Source organism: Pantherophis guttatus, chromosome 10, assembly GCF_059756535.1.
Source record: "Pantherophis guttatus breed Tessera chromosome 10, ASM5975653v1, whole genome shotgun sequence".
In the NCBI taxonomy this organism is placed as follows: domain Eukaryota; kingdom Metazoa; phylum Chordata; class Lepidosauria; order Squamata; family Colubridae; genus Pantherophis; species Pantherophis guttatus.
In genome coordinates this window covers 18236073-18262573 of record NC_142072.1, presented here as the reverse complement: position 1 = coordinate 18262573, position 26501 = coordinate 18236073, and the positions used below count along the sequence as shown (strand labels likewise).

Sequence of the window (26501 nt, the reverse complement as noted above, 5' to 3'; positions counted from 1 at the left end):
CCTTCTTTCTCAGTGATGGGATTCAGCAGGTTTGGGCCGGTTCGAGTGAAGCGGTAGTTAAATTGCTGCTGGCCCCACTCCTTCCTGCCCTGCCCCTTCCAGGAGTACCCACGTGCCCCATTTTGGCTCCCAGGTAAGTGCAGGGAGGCCTCCTAAGCCCAAAATTGGGCATGGGGGGGCCGCCCCCCCACAGCCCGTTTTTGCTTACACAGGGGTGCAGGAGGCCAAGTGCTGTCTGTCACACACCCTGGCCACACCCACCAAGCCACGCCCACAGAACCAGTAGTAAAAAAATTTGAATCCCACCACTGTTTCTCACAGTGATTAAGCGAAACACTGCAGTTGCTAAGTGAAATGTGCAGTCATTAAGTGAATCTGACTTCCCGCATTTGACTTTGCTTCCGAACAAAGAGAACCGGTTCGGTGACATCATATCGTCACCGCTACCGGCTTGGCCGAACCGGGCCGAACCGGGAGGAACCCACCACTGCACTGTTCAACCATTTTGAAGAGTGCCTAGTGTCATTCCTAATTAGAATGCTTGTCACACACACACAGACACACACACACACACACACACACACCCTTGGTTAGCTTGAGAGATGTAAGAAAATGGTGGCTAGCCTAGCGCCCAAGTCCTTCCTACGCTTACTACAGATAGCCCTCAATTTACAATGACAATTGAGTCCAAAATTTCCATTGTGAAGCAAGACAGCTGTAAATTTTGTGACCTGTCTTGCCACAGTTGTTAAATGAATCCCTGTGGTTGTTAAGTTAATACCACGTTTATTAAATGAATCCGGCTTCACCATTGCTCCACCACGTAAGAGCCGTGGTGGCGCAGTGGTTAGAATGCAGTACTGCAGGACTAACTCACTGCTCACTCCAGGAGTTCGATCAACCAGCTCAAGGTTGGCTTAGCCTTCCATCCTTCTGAGGTTGGTAAACTGAGGACCCAGATTGTTAGGGGGGCAATATGCTGACTCTGTAAACTGCTTAGAGAAGGCTGTAAAAAGCACTGTGAAGTGGTGTATAAATCTAAGTGCTGTTGCTTGTCAGAAGTTCGCAAAAGGTGATCACATGACCCCAGCACACTGCAACGGTCATCAACGCATGCCAGTTGCCAAGCATCCAAATTTTGACCAGAGGGATGCTGCAGAGGTTGTATAAGTGTGAAAAACAGCCGTGTCATTTTGTTCAGTGCCATTGTAATTTCAGACGGCCACTAAATGAATGGTTGTAGGTTGAGGACTGCCTACATCCCTCATCCCTGCACAGGCATTAACACGCCTCCTTCTAGCTCAGTGTTTCTCAACCTTGGAAGCTTGAAGACGGGTGGACTTCAACTCTCAGAATCCCCCAGCCAGCAGCGCTGGCTGGGGGATTCTGGGAGTTGAAGTCCACCCGTCTTCAAGCTTCCAAGGTTGAGAAACACTGTTCTAGCTATTGGGGAAATGCATTCAGCCAGGGCTTCTGGCTACGGCTGACCGCCTGGTACTAATGGAGAGCACACAAGACAGTGAACCATCTGTCTCTTTGTCAGCGGCGGATTGGTCAGAGCAGCTGCAGGCACGTCGGCCCCCCTTCCAGGCTGAATGTAGTTGTGATTAAATGGCTTCCCGAGGCTTGGCATCACGCCGGTAGGAGAAGCCCCCCCTGTTGGGTGCTGTTGTTCAACAATCACGAAGGCTAAAAGGTTGACGTGTGTCTAGGAGAGAGATGGGCTTGGAAGTTTCTTCCTCCCTGGTTCTGCTCCTCCATTGAATAGCCCCAAAGGGGCACCCACTCGGCATATGGGGAGCTCCGGGCTTCCCAAAAATATTCTCCACTGGGAATCCACAACAGCACAACTTCCTCAGTTGATGTTAGACTATCTTTCTCTTCCCTCTTTCTCTCCCTCCCCGTCCCTCCCAACCTCCTTCCTTCCTCCTTCCATTCCGCTCCCTTTCTAAAACAGAGATCTTTTCTTTCTTTCTTTTTCTTTCTTTCTTTCTTTCTTTCTTTCTTTCTTTCTTTCTTTCTTTCGCTCTTTTTTCTTAAGCTCTTTCTTGCGCTCTTTTTTTCTTGTGCTCCTTCCTTCCTTCCCCCCTCCTTCCATTCCCCTCCCTTTTTAAACTAGAGATCTTTTCTTTCTTTCTTTTGCTCTTTTTTCTTATGCTCTTTCTTGCACTCTTTTTTTCTTGCACTCCTTCCTTCCTCCTTCCATTCCACTCCCTTTTTAAAATAGAGATCCTTTCCTTCTTTCTTTCTTTCTTTCTTTCTTTCTTTCTTCCTTCCTTCCTTCCTTCCTTCCTTCCTTCCTTCCTTCCTTCCTTCCTTCCTTCCTTCCTCCTTCCATTCCACTCCCTTTTTAAAAGAAATCCTTTCCTTCCTTCTTTCTTTCTTTCTTCCTTCCTTCCTCCTTCCTTCCTTCCTTTCTCTTTTTGCTTGCGCTCTTTCTTGCACTATTTTTTCTTTTGCTCCTTCCTTCCTTCACCGCTTCCTTCCCCCTTCTTTCCTTCTTTCCTTCCTTCCTTCCTTCCTCTTTCTGCCATCTTTATTACTACTTTATTACAACTTTGATTTATAAATATATCAAAGTTGTTGAAGCAACTGAACTTTTCAAGTAACATAAACTCACAGTCTCCTGGTTTTTGGCCAGCATCTTAACCACCAGACAAACTGGCTCCTTAGGAAGTATAAGTATTAGGAAGGATAAGTAGACCAGTGTGTATTCTTTCCCTGAATTAAGACAACCAAAATGCAAAGTGAGGTCTAGATTCAATTTATATAGATAATTGGATTATTTAGGATGTAATCCATTTAACATATTGTAATGTGGGCATTAATTTCTATTCATGAATAGGTTTGCACACTAGTAAGATTTTTCTTGGGAATTTTTCTTGGGTATTTTGGATAGTTTTAGGAGACAAAATGAGGGCCTTAAATCCTGTAGAAACTGAAAGCAAATCATTGGTTCCCTCCAGAAAACCAACCCTCCTCAAAATGAGCTAGTTTTCTCCCACTTTGGGTAGATTAAGAGTAAAACGGAAGCCATATTTCTCTGCAAAAATTTAAACTACCTGTTTGACCTCTAAACCAGGGCTGGGTGACTATGGGAATTTTATGACTTGCGGACTTCAACTCCCAGAATCCCATGCTGGCTCAGGAATTCTGGGAATTGAAATAATAATAATTGCCATAGTAGCCTAGCCCTGTTTTAAATCTAAGGGGTTTTATGACTCCTACATAAAAGAGATTAAACTATCTGCTCCTTTCACGCTGGGGATTGTGGTTCTCTCTCATAAACTCCCTAGGGTCTCTTCTAGCAATGGTGGGATTACAAAAAATTAACAACTGGTTCTCTGCCCTAATGACAGGCTGGGTGGACGTGGCCATGGTGGGTGTGACCAGGAGGTGTGACAGGCAGCACTTGGCCTCCTGTACCCCCCTGGGAGCAAAAATGGGCTGCAGGGGGGGGGGATGGATGCACCTCCACCCGTGCCCCATTTTGGGCCTAGTAGGCCTCCTGGAAGCAAAAACGGACCGCAGGGGGGCGGGCAGCACCCCTTGCGACCCGTTTTGGGCCTAGTAGGCCTCCCTGCACTTACAGTACCTGGGAACCAAAATGGGGCATGTGGGGACTCCTGGAAGGGGCGGGGCGGGGCAGGGTGGGGCTAGTCAGCAATTGAACTACCGGTTTGCCCAAATCGAACCGAACCAGCTGAATCCCATCATTGCTTCTAGGATCAAAAACAGAGCACAGGAGCCAGGAACAAAAATCCCCACCTTCTTTACCTTCTTGTAGGTTATAATGCAGTTTTGTGGATTGTGGTCTTAAAACTGACGGAGAAACTGATGAGATTTTGTGTCCTGTTCCCATGACAGAGAAAGAGAAGAGAGACAAAGCCATCTTGGAAGGAGAGACAGCCAGCAGCCTAAATTCAGATACTTCCTCCCCAAAAGCATGTAAGTAACCAAGGATTCAGTAAAAAGGAAAACTTGTTGAATTTACCGAGTTTAATTCTTGGAAAGAAAGTACAGTCTGAAAGTAGAATCTAGGAAATACTTTGTTTGGCCAACATATTACATGGATATGTGCAGGGTGAAATGCTCCTAGGTCCGTTACCGGTTCGCTTCGCTACTGGTTCGCGACACGTGCACATGCAAGGTGCACGCCAAATGCACGCTTTGCGTGTGCAGGCGCACTGCAGGTGCTACCGCGCAGTGCTGAAAAAATAGGATTAAGAAGCCTTTTCTAAGGTAAGTAGAACAGTGAGGTAGAGGGATTTCCTGCTTTCTAGCAAATATAAATCATGCGGCACAGCTAATTGTTGGAAATACCGGTTCGGTAGCTTTTATTACTACCTGTTCGGGCAAACTGGGCCGAACCGGTAGCATTTCATCCCTGCTATATGAGGTATAACTCCCTTTTGAAATCAATATATATTCTGGAGTCTCCTGGTAGATGAGTGTATCATCTGTGAATTATAACACAGGGGAGGTTACAGGCAGTCCTTGACGTATGACTACAACTGAGTCCAGAATTTCCATTGCTAAGCAAGACCGTTGTTAAATGAGTTGCTCCCCATTTTACAACTATTTTTGCCACAGTTGTTAAGCAAATCACTATAGTCGCTAAGTGGATCATGCGGTTGTTAAGTAAATATGGCTTCCTCCGCTGACTTGAAGGTTACGAAGGGTGATGACATGACTGCAGGACAGTGCAGTCATAAATACAGGCCAGTTGTCAAGCACTTGAATTTTGATCATGTGACCATGGGGATGCTGCAATGGTCATAAACGTGAAAACCAGTCATAAGTCAGCTTTTTTAGTGCTGTTGTAACTTTGAACAACTAAATAAATGGTTGTAAATCCAGGATTACCTGTACAGATCCATTGGATCAGGAATGGCAACCTGGTGCTTCCAATATTCTAGGCCAGGGGTCTCCAACCTTGGCAACTTTTAAGCCTGGCGGACTTCAACTCCCAGAATTCCCCAGCCAGCTTTGAATTCTGGGAGTTGAAGTCCTCCAGGCTTAAAGTTGCCAAGGTTGGAGACTCCTGTTCTAGGCTTTAGTGATGGTTGATCCCAGCCCTCATGACATATGGCAAGAGAGTTTGAGAATTACAGATAGTCCTCAATCAGTGGTGGGATTCAAATTTTTTTACTACCGGTTCTGTGGGCATGGCTTGGTGGGGGTGGCATGGCTTGGTGGGCGTGGCAGGGGAAGGTTACTGCAAAATCCCCATTCCCTCCCGATCATCTGGGACTTGAGAGGCAGAGAATAGATGGGGGCGGGGCCAGTCAGAATTTTTACTACCGGTTCTCCGAATTACTCAAAATTTCCGCTACCGGTTCTCCAGAACTGGTCAGAACCTGCTGAAACCCACCTCTGTCCTCAATGTACGACCACAATGGAGCCCAAAATTTGTATTTGCTAAGTAAGAAATTCGTTAAATGAATTTTGCCCGCGTTATTCTTACCTTTTATTTGGCCCAGCGCCCAATCTATTGCTGCCTCCCGAGTCCCAGCTGATTGGCTAGAAGGAAAACAACTGTTTAAACTCTTGCCTCGGGGCTTCAAAGGGCCGCCCTACAGCTGATCAGTGTTAAAAGACAGTGTGGTGGTAGAACGGTGCCTCCAAAAAATAAATAGGTAGACCGGTGCCTCCAAAAACAAATAGGTAGACCGGTGCCTCCAAAAACAAATGGGTAGACTGGTACAACTCTGTAAGCAGTTAAAAGCCTGGTAGACCAGTACCTCTGCTAAATCCTAAAGAATTGTCACATGACCATCAAGCCACGCCTACAAAATAAGCCACGCCCACAGAACTGGTAGTAAAAAAAATTTGAACCCACCCCTGAGCTTATTATAATATAAAATACGAATAGAAAGAAGAAAGATAATGCAGGAATGGGGATGGGAAGGGGAGAGGGGGTGCAGGGTAAGAGAGAAAGAGGGGGAAAAGCAATGACTTCCCACTTTTTTTAATAAAACCTTTAGAATTTTTAAGCCAGCCTGGTCTTCAGATTAGGAATTCTGGCAGACGTAACCCCACAACTTTGAAGAATAATAAGCCGGAGGAGGTTAAGAAACTTCTGATCTAAGGCACCTCTGCAGTTTTTAATTTGTGTAGCACCCCAGTTCAAGCATGCATGAAACTAAATTAAATTCTGTTTATAGGGCTGGTTGTCTTGAAGGAGGAGGAGCTGGGTGTAGTTTTGACCAGCATACAAATAGCTCAAATGAATAAGATATTCATCTTCACTGACTCTTAAGGAGCATATTATTTATTTATGTATGTATTTAAATTTAAATGCTTGCAGGGCTCAGCATACAAGAATTAGCTTAGGCTGCCAGGATGAGATGTGGCATTCCTCATCATTTGTGAAGGTGGGCAAAGAGTGGCAAATTCTTGAGCATTTGCAATAACTTTTCTGAATTAAAAAAAATTCCAGTTGCTTCTTTTTTAAAAAACCAACAAACTGAGGTAGATAATTTCTGCTGTCTATGGCAGGGGTGTGAAACTCGATTTCATTGAGGGCCACATCAGGGTTGTATTTGACCTCGGAGGGCTGGGGGGGGCGTGGCCAGGGGGGGCATGGCCAGCTCGACATCACTCGTGTCAGGGGCATCTGTGGTGGTCCGAGCGCTCTGCCAGTGAAAATGGGTTCCCGAGTTCCGTTTTCGGCTGTGACGGCCTCCTGCAACCCTCTGCCAGCAAAAACGGAGCTCGGGAGCTTCGCTGTTTGCAGGGCGGCCCCGTGGGTCACATCTAAGCACCCTGCAGGCCAAATCTGGCCCCCGGGCCTTGAGTTTGACACCCCTAGTCTAAGGGTTGGGATGGTCTGTTTGGAAAAGTCAAGAAGCCGCATAAGCAGAGAAGCTGAATCATAAATGTTTGGGAAGCGAGGATGTCATGTTTTCTTTCCCTGATGTTGTTTGGCGAGCGAAAGGATGAGTTGAAGTGTTTCTTTGTTGATGCTGTTGTGGTGTTTCAATTATGAAGTTTAGTTTAAATTCAGATTACAGTTCTTGCTTGGTGCTTGCCTCCAATGGAAAATACAGTGGTGCTGAAACATACAGCCAAAATCGGAGATAACAAGGCTCCGTGAAACCTGGGCCCTAGGTTCTCCTCCTCTTCCCCTCTAAAAAGATGTAATTACATACCGTATTTTTTGGAGTATAAGACGCACCTTTTTACCCCCAAACAGAGGGTGAAAATCTGGGTGCGTCTTATAGTCTGAATGTAGCCCCACCCAGCCTCTGAAATGGAGGTTTCAGAGCCTGAAAAAAGCCTCTGAAACCTCTGTTTGAGAGGCTGAAGAAAAGCCTCTGAAACCTCCGATTGAGAGGCTGAAGAAAAGCCTCTGAAACCTCCGATTGAGAGGCTGAAAAAAGCCTCTGAAACCCCTGTTTGAGAGCCTGAAAAAAAGCCTCTGAAACCTCCATTTGAGAGGCTGAAAAAAAGGCAAGGCACAGAGCTCACAACCAACAAACCTGTTGCTAAAGTTCACCTCTGGGAACAGCTGATTGGGGGTATTCCAGGAGGCCGATCCACCCCCAATCAACTTTTTTCTTATTTTCCTCCCCAAAAACTAAGATGCGTCTTATACTCTGGTGCGTCTTATAGTCCTAAAAATACGGTAATTACTGTTTTACCAGTTTGCATCTGGAGAAACAAAAGATAACTGTGCGTTCTTTTTTAAAGAAATGATGCAAATGGGCCTTGTAGGGTTGAGTTTAAGAATGCTTGCCACTCCATTCTATTCTTCCTACACCCTCTTTTAAATGCTCTCCTTTTTATCTAGCCAGCATTCATCAACCCCTAGATATCCTGTGATAAAGCATAGTCTGGATTCTCAGGAGTGAATTCCTCAGGAGAAAGAGACAATGTAGATCAGATAGAGCCGTGGTGGCGCAGTGGTTAGAATGCAGTATTGCAGGTTAATTCTGCCGATTGCCAGCAGTTCGACAGTTTAGTTCTCACCTGCTCAAGGTTGCCACAGCCTTCCATCCTTCCGAGGTCGGTAAAATGAGGACCCAGATTGTTGGGGGCAATAGGCTGACTCTGTAAACTGCTTTGCGAGAGCCGTAAAGCACTGTGAAGCAGTATATAAGTGCTATTGCTATTACTATTGTGTGACAGAAAGAATATGAAGACAGTGCCTCCTTGACAGTTCCCAGAGTATATGCTTTTTGCTGATGGAGTCTGTTTTAGTTTGGCAAGATTCTGTCTATAGGCGAATAAAGAAATTTGCTTGGAAGAATCACAACATGTCTTACTTTTGGAGCCTGACCAATCCTCTCTGAATTGCTTTTCTTCTTTCCCCTTCACGCTTATTTAGTGGTGTGTCGATACGTTTACCAACCTTGAAATTCCTTAAGCTGACAGGACTTCTCTCCCCCCACCCCACCCCACACGTGGTTGGTGCTATTGTGGCAGTGTAAGCAATGGTGTGCCAGTGACTCAGTGGCTAAGACCCTGAGCTTGTCGATCAAAAGGTTGGCAGTTCAGCGGTTCGAACCCTTAGTGCCGCATAACGGGATGAACTCCCGTTACTTGTCCCAGCTTCTGCCAACCTAGCAGTTCGAAAACGTAAAAAATGCAAGTAGAAAAATAGGGACCACTTTTGGTGGGAAGGTAACAGCGTTCCGTGCACTTTTGGTGTTTAGTCATGCTGGCCACATGACCACGGAGACGTCTCCGGTCAGCACTGGCTCTTCGGCTTTGAAACGGAGATGAGCACCACCCCCTAGAGTAGGGAACGACTAGCACGTATGTGCGAGGGGAACCTTTACCTTTACCTTAAGCAATGACACCCAACTTCCCAACACTGGAAGCAGTACGTTCCTTTTCATCTTCTTACTTTGTTTGAGCACAGGGTGACCTCCTGTAACACTTCTCAATAAAATTCATGACATGAGATATGCTTCTAATAGATATAAAAAGAGGAGGGAACGGCATTTGAATTTTTCAGCTGGATTCCTCCCCACACTGACTTCCTGGAAAATGCTAAGCTTCAGATGCATACCGTGTGCACCAACAACGTGTGCCAATGCCGTTGACACCTGATTGGAATCCATCACGGGCTTTAGCAGCCCTTGTGACCTCTTTGGCTTTGTCATCACGATTCCTGTAGGCGTGTTATTCTTCGAGAGGAAGAGAGAGGGTTAGCTCTCCACTTTCTCTCCAGCAGCTTTCCCTGTGCCGTTCCAAGGACCCATTAAAACTTTTACAGCCTAGATTGCGGCGGCTTGCAAAATGAGGTCATGCCTTCTGTGTATTGTGTTTAAGTGACACTCTTCTTGCGATCGTCTTGCGGCAAAAAATCTATCTCTGAAAGTCAGCATGGTGCAAATTGCCTTAAATTAAAAGGCCCGGTAGAGTAGTCTTAGGTAGGGAAAACTACAGTGACCTCCCATCTTCTACAGCAGGGGGTCCGAAGCCCATTGCAAATTGATCCCGAGCAATTTGTCGGCTGTCTCATTCTGATCAGCGTAGTTGTGTGTCTCTGACCGTGTGCCTCTAATCCTCAACGTACGACCATTGGGACCAGAATGTCTGTCGGTAAGGAAAGAGGTGGTTAAATGAGCCGTGCCTGGTTTTCTGACCTTTTTTTTGCCATGGTTGTTAAATGAACCACTGCAGTTGTTAAGTGAATCGTGCAGCTGTTAAGCAACTCCATCTTCCCCCATTGTCTTTGCTTATCAGAAACTGGCAGGGAAGGTCTCGGGATAGAGATCGCATGAACCCAGGAGTCTGCAACTGTCGTAAATACATGCCAGTTGCCAAGGGCCCCAAAGTTTGGTCATGTGACCGTTGAGATGCTCGATGTGTGCAAGTGTGAGAACCGCTCATAAGTCACTTCTTTCAGTGTTGTTATAACTTCAAATGGTCACCAAACAAGTGACTGTAAGTCAAGGACCACCTGTATATGATTCACTCTAGTTTAAAATGCTTCTCCGGATAACATAGATATAACAGGAAACAAAAACAGAGTTGGAAGGGACCTTGAAATGCTCCCGGTTCGGACCGGATCACCCGATCCGGTAGTGATGGTGGTCGGTGGTTCGGAGAACCGGTAGCAAAAATCCTTCCCCCCCCCCACATGCCCAGCTGAGCCGCGCAATCATCAGAGGCTTTTTATTTTATTTTTAAAAGCATTTTTTCTACAACCTCTTCGGCCAAAAAAATGATTTTAAAAGTAAAAACAAAGCCTCTGCTGATCAGGCAAGTCAGCTGGGATTGTCAGAGGCTTTAAAAAGAAAAAAAGAAAAGCCTCTGCCGATTAGGCAAGTCAACTGGGATCGTCAGAGGCTTTTAAAAGCATTTTTTAACAACCTCTTCAGCTATGCTGGCTGGAGAATTCTGGGAGTTGAAGTCCACAAGTCTTAAAGCTGCCAAGTTTGGGAACCTCTGATGTACCGTATTTTTCAGAGTATAAAACGCACCGGACTATAAGGCGCACCTACTTTTTTTGGTGAGGAAAACAAGAAAAAGAAATCTGCTTTGCCTCTGCCTCCCAGCAATTTTGCCTCATTGAAGCAAACAGCAAACAGCCTGCTTTACTTTCATTTTCGCTTTCAGCATAGCTTGATTAGCACAAGGGGAAAAAAAATCTGCTTCAGCAATTTACCTCCTTGCAGCAAGCAGCAGAGGCTAGTGCAAAACAGATGAGTGCAAAACAGCTGAGAGTCGGAAGGCCGATCTAATCAACTTGTGCTAATCAGGCTGTGCTGAAGCTGAAAGGAGCTATTTCTTCTTGCTGCTTGCTGCAAGGAGGTAACTGCTGGGAGGCAGAGGCCAAAGGGTGGGGGCCAGTGGGTGGGTGGGACTACATTCGGTGTATAAGACGCATCTAAATTTTCACCTTCTTTTAGGGGGGAAAAAGGTGCGTCTTATACTCCGAAAAATATGGTAAGTCATTGAAAGCTCCGGTACTGGAAGGCCTGGGGGCTGTCTTATAGTTGGCATCTTCAGAATCCAACAAGTCTCATCCACCTTCAACTATGGAAGTTCACAAGATGACTCTGAGCCAGTCATTAGCCCAATAGAGGGTTGCTATGAGGATGAACTTGGAAAACGAGTATCGTGTGCGCCTCCTAAATCTATAAATAAACACAGGTGATTTACCTGAGTCACTCACAATGTGCAATGTCACTTTTCAGGATTTTCAGTTTTTCGTAACTGTATCAGTTGGAAGTGCGGCAGCCAGAACTGGGGATCTTTTGTGTGCAATACAGATGTGCTACAACTGTGCTGTGAAGAGTTTTGGATGCTGTGAATAAGGCTTATATGTAAATAGCAGCTACTGAGGGACAGGCTGGAATTCATGGATATTATTTCCATGCAAAGAAAGCCTAGCTAAGATGTCAACCTCTCCTCATAGAACTGAAGAAGATCTTGGAGTAGATTCTTGGAGAGCAAACAAACAACATTGAGCTATGTAGGTGGACCAGGACAGCTTTCACTGTTCCTGAATTTCTATTTTTTTTAAAAAAAGTCTTATCATTAAAAGAATGACTTATTGCAGTCTTCTACTACCTCCTTTTTTGTTCATCTAATGCACAAGAGGAAACTCCAATCTCACTCTGCCTTCATAGCAGGGGTGAAATGCTACCGGTTCACACCGGTTCGTGGGAACCGCTAGTAAAAAAAAAGCTACCAGTTTGGGTGAAACAATAGTTTAAAAAAATAGCAGTTATTTCCGACAATCAGCTGTTTCACTAGAAAACAGGATATCCTGCCTGTGCATGCACACTGCACATGCGCTGGCAGCGAACTGATGGCAAACCGCGGAGGATTTCACCATTGCTTCACAGCCTCCAAAAATCACATGAGAATGGGGTGTGCTTTCGCAAATAGTTGTGGTCATATGTTGGTGAACACTGGAATGTCAGCCAAAGCAGCGTGGTGTGTCACCTTTGACATGCATGACATAGGTTCACTGTCACTGCTCTAAGCGGTATCAAGAACCTGCAGGCAAGCTTCACCCCTGTCTGCCACCACTTTCTGTGGAAATTAAGCATGGAAAGTTGATTTAGACTACAGCCAGGGGTGGGCTGCTGGGGGTTCGCAGAGGTTCGGGAGAACCTCTAGCTAAGATTCAACCCCCAAATCCCACTCCTGGCTGGCCCCACCCATCCCACCCCTCCCAGGAGTCCCCACATGGCCCATTTTGGTAAGTGCATGGAGGCTCGGGGAGGATGAAAAAACCGGAAGTTCAGGAAGGCTGGAAACTGGCCCATTTTTGGCCTCCAGAGGGCCTCCGGAACCTGGGGAGGCCGTTTTTGCCCTCCCGGAGGCTCGAGAAAAGCCTCTGGAGCTCGGGGAGGGCAAAACCTTGGTAGTACAAGGGTTTAAGGCACCCTGTTATTAAGCTGGTTATTAAGACCAGCTGCCTGCAATTACTGCAGGGTTCGAATCTCGCCAAGGCTCAAGGTTGACTCAGCCTTCCATCCTTTCTAAGGTGGGTGAAATGAGGACCCAGTTTGTGGGGGCAATAAGCTGACTTTGTATAAATATACAAAAGTATGAAGGCTATTGCTGAGCACATTGTAAGCCGCCCTGAGTCTTCGGAGAAGGGCGGCATATAAATCAAATTAAAAAAAAAAAAAAAAACGACACCCCCCCCGTGGTGCAGGAGGCTGACTAGGCCACACCCACCATGGCCACGCCCACCCAGCAACTGGGCAGAGAACCCCTTGCTAAAATTTTTGAAGTCCACCCCGACTACAGCATGGGAAAGGCAGATGATCTGGGAAACAGTTTTCTGCATTGATGTGAACACACACATTGTTCATGCTTCCTGTAATTATGCTTCAGTCGAAACAAGCTTCTTGAACTAGTTTATGGCCCTTGAGATCCTTGGGGGGGGGGTGGAAGCAGGTATAGGGCAAGAGAAGAGGTCTGCTTTATTTCTCGGTCATCAATCGTAAGAAAGAGCAACTATCAGTGGAGAATGAAGGGCTTTGAAAAGGTTACCGGTCCACATTCGTCAGTTCACAGAAGAAGCTTTTCTGCAGTTTTCTACAAAACTCTTGCAAAAAAATTGGGGCTAGCTCAGCCTACCAGATGGACAGGTATTGTTGTGAGTCTGTGGGTTTTTTTTTCTCCTTTCTGGAAAATTCAAGAGAATTCTGCAACTTTCGATGCAACTTTGCATCCCACCTCAGGTTGGAAAGAAAACCTTAACTTAATCCTTTTCTCTCCTAAACTTCATCATTAGCAATAGCATTTAGACTTATATACCGCTTCATAGTGCTTTTACAGCCCTCTCTAAGCGGTTTACAGAGTCAGCATCTTGCCCCTGACAATTTGGGTCCTCATTTTACCGACCTCAGAAGGATGGAAGGCTGAGCCCACTTTGAGCCAGTCAGGATTGAACTCCAGGCTGTGGGCAGAGTTTGCCTGCAACGTTGCATTTTAACCACTGCGCCACCAGGACCAAGGAAAGGAAGGGAGACATAGCAATAGCAATAACAATAGAAATATTGTTGACTTATATACTGTTTAGACTTATATACCGCTCCACAGTGCTTTACAGCCCTCTCTAAGCAGTTTACAGAGTCAGCCTATTGCCCCCAACAATCTGGGTCCTTATTTATTTATTTATTTATTTATTTATTTATTTATTTATTTGTCATATTTTTATGCCGCCCACTCTCCGAGGACTCTGGGTGGCTTACACCAAAGACAGTATACTAAATAGCATATTGCCCCCAACAATCTGGGTCCTCATTTTACTCACCTCGGAAGGATGGAAGGTTGAGTCAACCTTGAGCCGGTGAGATTTGATCCGCTGATCTGCTGAACTAGCAGTCAGCTGAAGTAGCTGCAGTACTGCACTCTAACCACTGCGCCACCTCGGCTCATTTTACTGACCTCGGAAGGATGGAAGGCTGAGTCAACCTTGACTCGATGAGACTTGAACTGCCGAACTTCTGGCAGTCAGCAGTCAGCAGAATTAGCCTGCAGTACTGCATTCTAACCATGGCTCTTGCAGGTAGTCCTTGACTTACAACTGTTTGTTTAGTGACCATTTGAAGTTACAATGGCACTGAAAAAAGTGACTTATGAACATTTTTCACACTTATGACCGTTGTAGCATCCCCATGGTCATGTGATTTACATTTGGATGCTTGACAATTGACTCATACTTATGACGGCTGCAGTGTCCCGGGGTCTTTTGATTTCCTTTTGCAACCTTCTGACAAGCAAAGTCAATGGGGAAACCAGATCCACTCAACAACCATATTACTAATTTAGCAACTGCAGTGAGTCACTTGGCAAATGTAGCAAGAAAAGTCATAAAATGAGGCAAAACTCACGTTTCTCACTTAACATAAACGTTGGGCTCAATTGTGGTCGTAAATTGAGGGCTTACCTGTATTCTTATTTCTCATTCTTGTTCTTCTGTCTCATCCTTATTTATTTTTTCCTTTCCACACCCAGCAGTCACCGTAGAAAACCTGCTAGACTTGGAAAATGTAACCAAAACTCCTTTGAACACAAATTCTGTGCACACGGATGGCCGAATCTTTGGGTCCCCTTCGTCAGAAAACAACAATGTGTGGGTAAGTGTGTGTGGGAAGCCCTGGGTGATCTTGGCAAAGATCTCATTTAGCAAGTATGTGCTTCACATCCCACTCTAGTGTGGCTTGCCTGATTTTCGGCTCGGTGTGTTGTTGATCACTGTTCAGTGCGGTTTGCCTGGGATGGATTATGACGTAGTGCGTTGTGCGGTCTTAAATCACCTGTGCTTTCTTCAATAAACTGTAATTAAAATAAGCCACAGCTTTGCACAATAGGTACATCGGAAAAGAACTGTAACTTGCTATTGAGTTACAGGGCATCTTCTGAAAGAACCTTTCCACTTTGCTGATGGAATGAGAGCCAAATTGCCTTTTGTGTGTGTGTGTTTGTGTGTGATCTGGAGATCTATACAGTATGTTTTATTGTTTGCCCTAGGCTGCTCCATCAAGTTGAGGCACATTTCCTGCCTCTTCTGCACTTTGCTTTACAGCTCAGACACCCCAATCTTTTCTGATCAAAGAAAAGGAAAAAAAAGTGGCTTCAATTTTCAGGGTTGTTTTTTCCCCCTCCCAGTAATAGAGCAAATAGGGACAGGGTGGCTCAGTGGCTAAGACACTGAGCTTGTCAATTGAAAGATTGGCAGTTCAGTGGTTCGAATCCCTAGTGCCGCGTAACGGGGTGAGCTCCCGTTACTTCTCCCAGCTTCTGCCAAGCTAGCAGTTCGAAAGCACGTAAAAAAATACAAGTAGAAAAATCGGGACCACCTTTGGTGGGAAGGTAACAGCGTTCTGTGTGCCTTTGGTGTTGAGTCATGCCGGCCACATGACCACGGAGACCTCTTTGGACAGCGCTGGCTCTTCAGCTTTGAAACGGAGATGAGCACCGCCCCCTAGAGTCAGGAATGACTAGCACATATTTGCGAGGGAAACCTTTACCTTCTTAATAGAGCAAGTCAAGGGTAGGGAGAGATCAGGCTGTGGCATCACACTGTGGCAGAGTTGTGAAACCGCCAATCCTTTCCCATAACTACAGTGGCCTAGGTTAGCATTCTGTGGGTCACTGCAGGTAGTCCTTGACTTACGAGCACCATTGGGAACAGAATTTCCGTCACAAAGCAAGGCAGTTAATGAGTCTTGCCTGATTTTACAACCTTTCTTGCCTGTAAAGCAAGTCACTGCAGTTATGAGAATCAGGCAGTCATTGAGCAAACCTGGCTTCCTCCATCGATCTGGCTCATCGGAAGCTGGCTGGGGAGGTCACAAATGGGAATCACGTGACCCCCAGGATGCTGCAACCATTATAAATACATACTGACTACCAAACGTCTGAATTTTGATCACGTGATGGTGGGGATGCTGTGACAGTCGTAAATGCGAGTACCAATTACAAGTCACTTCTTTCAGTGCCATCGTAGCTTGGAACAGTCACTTACTGAATGGTTGTAAGTCAAGGATTACCTTTCCTCGCTTGGCAGGCTGCCTGACAGATTGCCTCTTCTCTTTTTTCCCATCTGATTCTTCAGGATTGTCTTATTTCTCCATTAATGGTCAAGTCCAGGTAGTTTCCTTGTATAACTGCATCATATCTTTTCCTTGCTTGTTTGCATATCTACACTGTAGATGGCAGGAAAAGGCAGGGTCAAACACCGAATACCTAAAATTCAACAATTCACAAGTACAGTAGGCTTGTCATGTGCCATGTCCTCTCTCTAGGGGGCTTAAGTGTAAGGGAGGAGAACTTTTTTGGTGGTCGTGGGGCTTTCTCGCCCCCAAAGGTGCTTTTCAAACTGCAAATGGACTGTCTCAGGGTTTTTTTTGTTTTGTTTTGTTTTTAATGCTTCTCATCCAAAAAGCTTTTTCAATTCTTCAGCCAGATGCTGTGGTCCACCAGTGGCCTGCAGAGCTGGCCACAGAGTCGGACAGTGAGGAGGCTGGGGAGGAATATGGGCCAGTCCTGGAGTCTAGGGAAGGCTCAGACGAGGGCTCTGCATCGGAGGCAGAGATGGAGCCAGGGCCATCTGGGAGTTATGTGCTTCCTCCAGAGCCTCCAGAGTTGGACATCAGCAAGGCAGAGGAACAGGGGAGCCTGTTCCCAGTGCGTGCATGCACAGAGCTGCCAGTAGGCAAGAACAGTTAAAACAAAAGGGACGACTAGGGTGTAGGGCTTGGAGATGATTGGCCCCTCCCATAAGACATAAAGGAGGAGCAAAGGCACGTGGGCCTTTGCAGGAAGCAACTTTGTTCGTGCTGGCCGGTTTCAATTCTGCAGCTCCGTTTTGACTCTGTGTTCCATGTGGCCTTGCAAAGTTAATTGCCAATTAGGTCTTGGCAGCCTGTCAAGGGAGATAAAGGTGGGTGCTTATCAGCCTTATCTTGAAGGACTGTGGCAGAGTTCTGTCAGACTGTTTACAACTATTTGGGACTCATCTGTGAATGAACAGATTGAGAATGAACAGGGTGTGAATGAACAGAATTCACAGCCGTTGAAATAAAAAGAGGTTTTTGGGACTACCCTGTTTCCCCCAAAATAAGACACCCCCTGATAATAAGCCCAATTGGGCTTTTGAGCGCATGGCAATAAGACCAAGCGCTTATTTCAGGGTTCAAAAAAAATATAAGACAGGGTCTTATTTTTGAGGAAACACGTTAATTGTGTGTTTTTACTGTATCAGGAAGCCTAGGTCACCAGAACACCAGAACTGAAAAAGCTTCTTGGATGAGAAGCAAAACATTTTCAAGGGAAAAAAATGAGAAAGTCCAGTTTCATTTGGAAAAGCACTTTTAGGACAACCCTGACCTGGATGATTGAGAATCTCCACAGACAGTGACTTTCTCCTTGTGGCAAATAGACTGTCAGGGTTCCAAGTAATAAATCCATAGCAAGCAAAACTCCGAGGCATGTAGATTTCTCAAAGAATACTTTTATTTGGAATTATCATATTGGCACATATCTGGTAAAAAGCGACTCTGAGGTCTCCTGCGGTTATCATCTAATTAAAAGTAAAAGTTTTCCCACTTTCTCAAAACTGTCAGTCACATGGTTCAATCACAGAACGGGCTGGCAGCCGGGTGGCATCACTCCGCCTTCTTCCGACCAGGTGTGAGAATGTCCTTGCTTCCCAAGAGAAAATATGTTGTTTTGGCTATATGTTCCCCTCTATCTCAATTCTCTCCTCCCTATCCCTCAGCTCCAGTGTGGCAACACTGAAATGGAGAAAATGGCTTCAGTCAGGTCATCTTCAGGGTTGACATAGACAACTGCATGAGCACCAGTCAGCACGACTAAGGAGAGGAGAAGCTACTCATTGTAATTTGGGCATTCCTGGAGCAAGCGAGGTTCCCCCACCTCTCTGATAGTCTCGGCATGGTTGTTGCTTTCAATTTCTCTGCATTTATTAACGGGTGGACTCCAGAGATTAAAAAGCCCACAGGAGAAGGAAATTTTTTTAGGCGATCTGATCTGTGATGATCAGGGAATCCAGAGCTAAGAGCATCTCCTATGAGGAATTTGAAGATCTTTAATGAAGAATAGCATATCATTTTTCTTTTGCGCTGTTAGAATCACTGAGACTTAGAAGGGATCTCTCAAGCCATCAAGACCAACCCCTGCTCAATGCAAGTATAACAAGGACGGATCCAAAACAAATGGCTACCCTTGATTCCATTTGAACCCATCTCTGGGAAATTGGTTCCTCTGTCCAACTGCTTATATCAGTATTTTTTCAACTGGCCCTTTTAAGATGTGTGGATTTCAACTCCCAGAATTCTGGGAGTTGAAGTCCTCACATCTTAAAGTTGCACATTTGAGAACCACTGGCTTATATTATTAGACAGTTTTATCTCACACCAAATTGCAATTTACCTCGATTGGTCCAATGCAGAAGAGAGGTCATCAGTTCCCTGAAGAACTTCAGCAAGTTTCCCTAAAGTTGCTTTGTAGCTTTTGGCGCCAAAGGGGCTACCATGCATGGGAGAGTTGGAACTAAGCAGGTGGTTTCCCCACCCCATCTTCTTCAACTTCTATGGAAAACAAGCAGATGGACAGAAGTTGGTTGGAGAGGTTCAGGTTTACCTTGTCAGATGCCTTCTCTGTGAGCATGAATATGCTGTGTTGTCCTCTTGTCATCTAACAAAGAAGGGTGGGCTATTGACCTTAGAACCAGCTAGTAAAAATCTACTAATATTTTAAGCCATAGCTAGCTCCGTTCCCTTTTAAAGAAGGAATTGCAAATAACAATAGAAAAAGCACTTGGTTAAGCCTATGTGATATTTGAATAATTTTTCATTTCAGTCAGATTTATAGTTTTATTTCTCCCCTCCCCTTTCTTTTTTATAACAAAGGCAATGAATGACGAACTGGATGAAGCATTTTCAAGGTAATTATGATCAAATCTTCCAGGAGCATCTTTCTGCTAGGGGCTTGACCAAGAAATAGATTTGATTAATGAACCTTTCCTTCTCTTTCTCTTAAGCTAAACTGTCAACAGTAGCCCAACCCTTCATTGGTGGTCTGTTTGACTAATTGAACAAGGGATTTGGCTGCTTGGATAAGTCAAATATTTTGATAACTTCTTAGGGCAGGAGCTAATTTGTATGTACAGGTGGGGATTAAATCCCTTAAACGTGTCAGCCTCTTGGCAAATACTTATAAAATGGAGGTTGCTGAAACTGGAAGCTCTCGCCTTCTGAAATGGTGGGTAGCCAGTTTGAGTCTCAGCTTCAACTCCTACAAAAGGAGGAACTGGGGAGAAAATTTAATCAGTGATCACATAGCAGCATACACTGAAAAAAATGTGCACACTTTTAGGTTCTCTAAAATTCTTTGTCAGGTGAAGTATTGACAAAATACCAGGAAAAATCCCATAAAGCCATCTGGTGGCCAGATTTCAAAGGCAGTAAACCTGACATTAATAAACTGGATGCATTTGTAGGGTCATTTCACACAGCCCGCAAATAGGCTTTTGGAAGACTTACATAGAGACTTAGAATAACTTTATTGTCACTTTGAATGTACGCTAATCGGCATATATTAAAATGAAATTTCGTTGCATACAGCTCTCAAAGGGTCTCCACCTCTAATATACACTACATAAACATGACAAGATAAATAAATAAAATAAAATAAATAAATAAATACAAAATTATGCATGTACCCACATATATTATATGACACGGAGAAACAACACAGTCTAGTCTGGATGTATATATGTACATGGCAAGAAAAGCGAATCTTGCAAGTTTACCAGACGGATGACTTAGGGAACAAAGCCGTTACAGAATCTGGAAGTCCTGCTAGAAATACTTCAAAACCTCCTCCCAGAGGGGAGCAACAGAAGCAGATGGTGAAGTGGGTGTGTGAGGTCTCTAACAATGCTTTGAGTTCTAAGCACATAGCGCTTATAAACAGTATCCTGATTGACAGGAAACGAGCTTCCTATAATCTTCTCGGCTGTCCTTACCACTCTCTGTATGGACTTTCTATCTGAGGCACTGCTCCATCAAGCCAAACAGTGATGTTAAAACACACTCAATCGTACCTCCGTAAATGTGCTCTCCTCATCCGATGCAGGAAATGCAGATGCTGGTTTGCATGCTTCACTAAGGATGGCATGTGGAGAGACCAGTTCAGATTGTTAGTTATCTGCACCCCCGGATACTTAATACTGTTGACCAACTCTACAGCTGCATCCTTGATACTGAGTGGAGTATGACCATGCCAGATCTTTCTACATTCTTCATGATTCATTTTTGGTCTCATTCCTGGCTTATCATGGAATTTCCCAAATAATACCTATAAATGCCTTCTTGGTGGTGGCCCCAAACTTGTGGAACAACTTACCCCCAAGCTTTTAAATTCATACAGGTAGTGTTGTGACCCAGGCCCAAGCAGGTAGTAGCTGACGCAAACAGTTCCAAAACAAACAGACTTTATTAGAACAGCTGAGAATTAACTCATTCTCAGTGTAGTCCAAACTAAATCAAAACAAAGTCTTCATAACACAAATTCTTCAGTCTAATCACCAACCTTGGTATAATTAGGCAAACTGCCAAAGGCTTCTCTTGGCAAAAGTTCAGAAGCAGAAGATGCCGACAAGAGATAAGTGCAGCAAGATTATCAACGTTGTTTTCTGACAAAGAGCCCAAGAGCCGTTGCTGGTCTTTTAAGCCTTATGGGAGGGGTCAATCATCTCTTGACCCTATTCCCGAGTCGTCCTCTTTGCTTTAGCTGCTCTTGCCTTCTGGCAGCTCTTCTCATACATGCACTAGGAACAGGCTCCTCCTGTTCTTCTGCCTCTCTACTGTCAGCCTCTGGAGGCTCCGGAGTCCGCACATCACTCATCAATGGTCCTGGCCCCCTCTCTGCCTCCGACGCAGAGCCCTCATCCGGGCCTTCCCCTGACTCCAGGACTGGCCCATGTTCTTCCTCAGCCTCCTCACTATCCGACTCCGCTGCCAGCTCCGCAGGCTGCTGGCGGACCACAACAGGTAGTCTTCAAGTTACGACCATAAGAGTCATAAGTCATGCTTGTAAAGGGGGTCAATTACATGTCTGACCTGATTTTACGAGCATGAGAATGGGACCGACCAACCTTAGGAATAAATAAGCATAATAGAGAAAACATAATTCTTCTGAGTCCACACTGCCAGTTCACGTATTTGCCTCGTCTCATCAAAGTTCACAACACCTAGAGCCAAGCAAACTGTTTTGGCACCTAAGGTGGAAAACTTCACAGGTCCAACTCTGCTTTCCGACCTGTAAAAATGCAATGAGAAAAGATTCCATAAATAACACTGACTTTTATGGACATCCCTAATCAGCTACTGTCCCCCAAACCTTGGCAACTGTCGAGTACAAGTCAACTCAGGAATTTTGAGATTCTATCTAGGTGATGGCCAGGAACGCTGAAGGAAGGCTTCCTTGCCCACAAAGCCACTTGAGTACCCTGTCTTACGGTGTCACATATGCACATGTAAGAAAGTGCATGCAATACATTTAATGGGTATGTCAATGTTCCTCAACTTTAGTAACTTTTAGACAGGTGGACTTCAACTCCCAGAATTCTCCAGTCGGCAGCAGCAGGTTTAAACTGTCATGAGTTTAAACTGTCATGAGCAGTTGTGAAATCCAATTTCTTTTTACTACTGGTTCTGTGGGCGTAGCTTGGTGGGCGTGGTGTAGCTTGGTAGGCATGGCAGGGAAGCATACTGCAAAATCTCCATTCCCTCCCCACTCTTGGGGGAAGGATACTGCAAAATCTCCATTCCCACCCCACTCCTGGGGGAAGGATACTGCAAAATCTCCATTCCCACCCCACTCCAGGGAAAGGATACTGCAAAATCCCCATTCCCTTCCCACTCCGGGGCCATCCAGAGGTGATATTTGCCGTTTCTTCGAACTGCTCAAAATTTCCGCTACCAGTTCTCCAGAACCTGTCAGAACCTGCTGGATTTCACCCCTGGAGTAAAGGAAGCTAATCAACTGCTTAATGGGTTTCACCCTAGCTTGCAGTCAAAAGTTGTACAGGTAATCCTTGACTTATGACCACAAGTGAGTCCAAAATCTCCGTTGCTAAGCAAGACAGATAAGTGCATTTCCCCCCGTTTTATGATCGTTCTTGCAACCCCTGATTTAAACAGACACGTATGCCTGAATTGAAATACTTATTAGGGGCGCACAATTACCCCCAAATTCTAATATGTGTATCAGTTGCAACTGTAACACGTCACCGCCATCTGCTTCCTAGCAAAAGCTTGCTTTCCTTCTGGGTCAAAGGAAAAGCTTCTTAACCGAGGAAATGTAATCTTTTCAGCTTCCTGAATCATGCTTTTTAATCAGGCGCTTCCAAGCTGATGACACCTGGCTTTTTACTAGAATCAGGAGCTGATTATAATCATGGCTGGCTGGAGAATTCTGGGAGTTGAAATCCACAAGTCTTAAAGCTAGCCGAGGTTGGACACCTCTGGCTGAAATAGAAATGCGGTGTGTTCTTTTCCTGGTACTCCACCCTGTAATATCACACACCTTTCTGCCTATAATATTTTGTGGTCTGAGTACCGTATTTTTCGGAGTATAAAATGCAGCTTAATTTTTGGGGAGGAAAATAAGAAAAAAGCTGATTGGCAGGTGGATCTACCTCCCAGAATACCCCCAATCAGCTGTTCCCAGAGGTGAATTTTAGCAACAGGTTCCTTGGTTGTGACCTCTGTGCCTTGCCTTTTTTTGGGGGGGGGGGTTTCCTGCCTCTGAAACTCCATTTCAGAAAAAAACTTTTTTACCTGCCTCTGAAAGCCTCCAAAACAGAGCTTCAGAAAAAAAAGCCCCTGAAGCTCTGTTTGGGGGCTTTTTTTTCTGAAACTCTGTTTGGGGGCTTTTTTTTCTGAAGCTCTGTTTGGGGGCTTCTTTTCTTAAGCTTCGTTTCTTATGCTTTTTTCAGCCTCTGAAATCTCCATTTGAGAAGCCGGGCGGGGCTACATTCGGAGTATAAAACGCACCCAGATTTTCACCCTCTTTTTTGGGGGGGGAAAGGTGCGTCTTATACTCCGAAAAATACGGTAGTTCCTTCTCATCTTTTGGCAAAGGGCCATTTATTTTTTTGCACAAGGCATGCAGAGCGTTGGATGGTACGTATATGGAGATGCCTTCAGAGTTGTGTCTTTCCCAGGTCTACTAGGCTGAGAAAGTGCTAAAAGGCTTTCCAAGATTTGCCCTTCTTTCTTCATGGGCTTGCAGGAAAGTTTCCGTTGAGGATCGTCCTTCGAGGCAGGGAAGATGTTCTCACAGATCCTCCCACGTGACATTATAAGCACATGAGGAACACACCCCTGTTTCTCATGAGGTCATCTGGTGGTGGCTTTGGACCAACTGCTCCCTCTGCTGTCCATACTTAGCACAGAGGCACAACGAGGGTTTTCAAATGGACGAAATGGGCATGAGTGAATTGTTCCATTTCACTCAAGGTCTCGTTTTGGGGGATTATTTCAGCAGCATCGTTTCTGATTTTGATACTTTGGAAAAACTGTTAAGCTTGGCACATTGGACTTCAGGTTTTTTTTTTTTAATATATTAAAATCGCGATGCCTGTTGGGATGAGCATCGAACGAGCATTTTAATTCACAATTTGCCTGAGGCATTTTTTTTCTCCTGACAATTTTTTTTTTAAACAGAATCCAGATTTTCCTAAGAATACCTTTTGGTGAACTGAGTTTAAACTCTGAGAACTGATCATGTTGGAGAAATGAACCCTGCCCAACATAGACATTCTCTGGCTTCTTTTCATATTGTAAAAATCTTTCACTTTTTTACTAAAGATTGCCCTTCCCATAGAAGAACCAGATTTGCCAGCCTAACAAGATGATTAGCCATCTTCCCTTGTCAGATACTTTTTTTTTCTTTCCTGGAATTTAATTCTAGATTAAAGCAAAGCTGGCTGAGGAATTCTGGAAGTTGAAGTCCACAAGCCTTAAAGTTGCCAAGGTTGGAGACCCCTGTTCTAAAGTATACCCTGGCTGTAAGACAAAGCTACGTCTTCCTTCTCTTCCTTGGCAGCACTAACATCTTCCTTTCTTCACCTTTTTGTCTTGCCTTGTCATTCCAGGCTGGCACAGTCCCGAACCAATCCACAAGTCCTTGACATCAGCCTGACACCTCAAGACATCCAAAGTGCTCAAATCCTCTCGCCAGTTGACTGGGACAAAATAGATTCCACGACAGAGACCGAAAAAGATGACCAACTCTTCGAGTTCTGACATCTTTTTTTTTTCTTGTTAAGCTTTTTTCTCTTCAAGTAAGATAACCTCTAAGAACCTGATGCACTGTATTCTGCTGACTGTAACTGGAAAGGGTTAATGAAAAGAGAAGAGGCCCCCAAAGCCTTGATTTGGTTTAGGCAGGGGTCATGTTGATGCCCTTCAACTTTTGGCCAAAGTTTTACTTCAGCTTTCCCCCCCCCAAGTGTCTTCCAGATATATTAGGACTATAGGAAGCGTTACCTGGTGGATGCCAGATTGGGGAGGTTGTTTGAGATACTTTTAATACAGCTTTTTATGTATGATCTTTTTGGGTTTTAGCTTTTATGGAGATGACAAGGTGCTCCTTGAGTAGATTTATTCAAGACGCTTTCAGATTTGCATCTATTATGGAGATGATGTAGCATCATGTAGCTTAACATTATACATTGGACAGTTTCCCCCTTGGGATTGCCTATGACAAGCAGTCATGACAGTTGTGTTTTGTGAAGGACGCAGGATCTCCTTAGCTATATCAGGACTTTCAGATATTTTTATTTTAGAAGAGCTGAACTAGCTGGAGTGGACTGGAAAAATAATGTTCGACTCCTTAGAACAGAACTGATAGTAGCTACCCAGCTATTAGACATGGCAAGATAAAGCTATTAGACATGGCAAGCTAAATCCATTCTTGGATTCAAGAATGAAGTCATTCAAACCATTTGAACATTCCTTGGTCATCATCGGAGTGAGTCTCTTCTTACATCCTTTGTAGTTCAAATCTATCACTTCTTTTTCCTACTGTTTCTGCATCTTAACAGACAGCTTGCTTTTATATTTCTCAACCACAATATTAGAGAGCAGCTAATTGTTACCTTGAGCAACTCTGACTTTAAGCTTACTTCACATAAGTAGGATGCTACAAGCTTGGGACATTGTCTTATAAAAGATGGGAAAGCCAACAGTTCCTGGCATCCTAATCCAGTTGATGGCGTCCCATAGCCACAGAAACCCCAACACCTCCCAGATAACGTCTGACCAAAGGCTGAAGGCAACCAGCCAAAAATAAGAATTGTGGGATCCAGAAAATGGTACCAAACTGGGCTTTGTTCAGGTAGCGTTGGGGGAGCTGTGAATGTGACTCGTAGGAGTAATTAACACTCTTCCTTATCTCAACATGTCTGATAACAATCTGTTCCCCAGGTCAGCTTTCAGTCTTGTTTCACTATATTACTTCAGGGGTGGGCTTCAAAAATTTTAGCAAGGGTTTCTCTGCCCGGTTGCTGGATGGGTGTGGCCATGGTGGGCGTGGCCTAATCAGCTTCCTGCACCATGGGGGGGGGGAGGTGTTTCGCTCCCTGGGCTCCGGAAGTTTTCCTTGAACCTCCGGGAGGGTGAAAACAGTCTCCTCAGGTTGCGGAGGCCCTCTGAAGGCCGGAAATAGCTCCGAACTTCCCAAACGTCCGGTAGGCCCATTTTTCACCCTCCCCGAGCCTCTGTGCGCACCCTGCACTTACCTGCATCCAAAACCGGCCGTGTGGGGACTCCTGGGAGGGGCGGGGTGGGGTGGGAGGGGCCAGCCAGGGGTGGGATTCAGGGGTTCTCCGAACTGCACAGAATCTTAGCTAGAGGTTCTCCCGAACCCCTGTGAACCCCAGCAGCCGACCCCTGTATTACTTCCAGGAGGAGGTAAAAGGTTTTCCTGTCAGTCTTTTCTGGTGCTCATCTCCATTTCTTGGCCGAGGGAGCTAGCGTTGTCCAAAGACAATTTCTGTGATCATGTGGCCAGCATGGCTACATCCCAAAGGCACATGGAATACTGTTACCTTCCCACCAAAGTGACTGGGGGAACTTTTATCTTAGTAGAATTTATGATACCAAGGACTCGGTTCTTATGATTATCAGCGGGGTTTTTTCTAAGGGAGTAATTCCTTCTTCTCCTTTAAGAAATCACTGGAAGCGCATTGGCTATCCTGTCATGTCTTCAAGGAGTCTGTCAAACCTCAGCATGCTTTCATAAGGCACTCATTGCCCCTCTTCTACATTCCTTGGAATCTGGTCTGAATCCTCTTGCCAGCTAATGGCACACAGTTTTCAACTGACTGTGAGTTGAACTAAAACAAAATTCAGAGCATGGTGTTTACCCTGGTTGCGTTTTCACTTAAATCATAGGCTTATATTCAGCTGAAGTTTTAGAACCAGTGTTTCTCAACTTTGGTAAATTGAAGATGAATGGACATCAACTCCCAGGAT

The 26501-nt window shown here is 45.0% G+C and overlaps 1 protein-coding gene across 3 annotated transcripts in view; it reads left to right on the top strand.

Annotated features, from left to right (window-relative positions):
• Positions 1 to 26501, top strand: part of LDLRAP1 (low density lipoprotein receptor adaptor protein 1) — a 129658-nt gene that overhangs the window by 62628 nt on the left and 40529 nt on the right. The window contains exons 6-9 of one of the 3 annotated variants that reach the window (XM_034413504.3): positions 3868 to 3948; positions 14443 to 14564; positions 18864 to 18898; positions 24119 to 25424. In XM_034413504.3, coding sequence (XP_034269395.2) covers positions 3868 to 3948; positions 14443 to 14564; positions 18864 to 18898; positions 24119 to 24269 — 389 coding nt within the window. In that variant the 3' untranslated portion in view covers positions 24270 to 25424. Of the gene's footprint in view, positions 1 to 3867; positions 3949 to 14442; positions 14565 to 18863; positions 18899 to 24118; positions 25425 to 26501 lie in introns of those variants that run through there. The other 2 variants (XM_034413505.3, XR_015729450.1) reach the window with 2 other exon arrangements.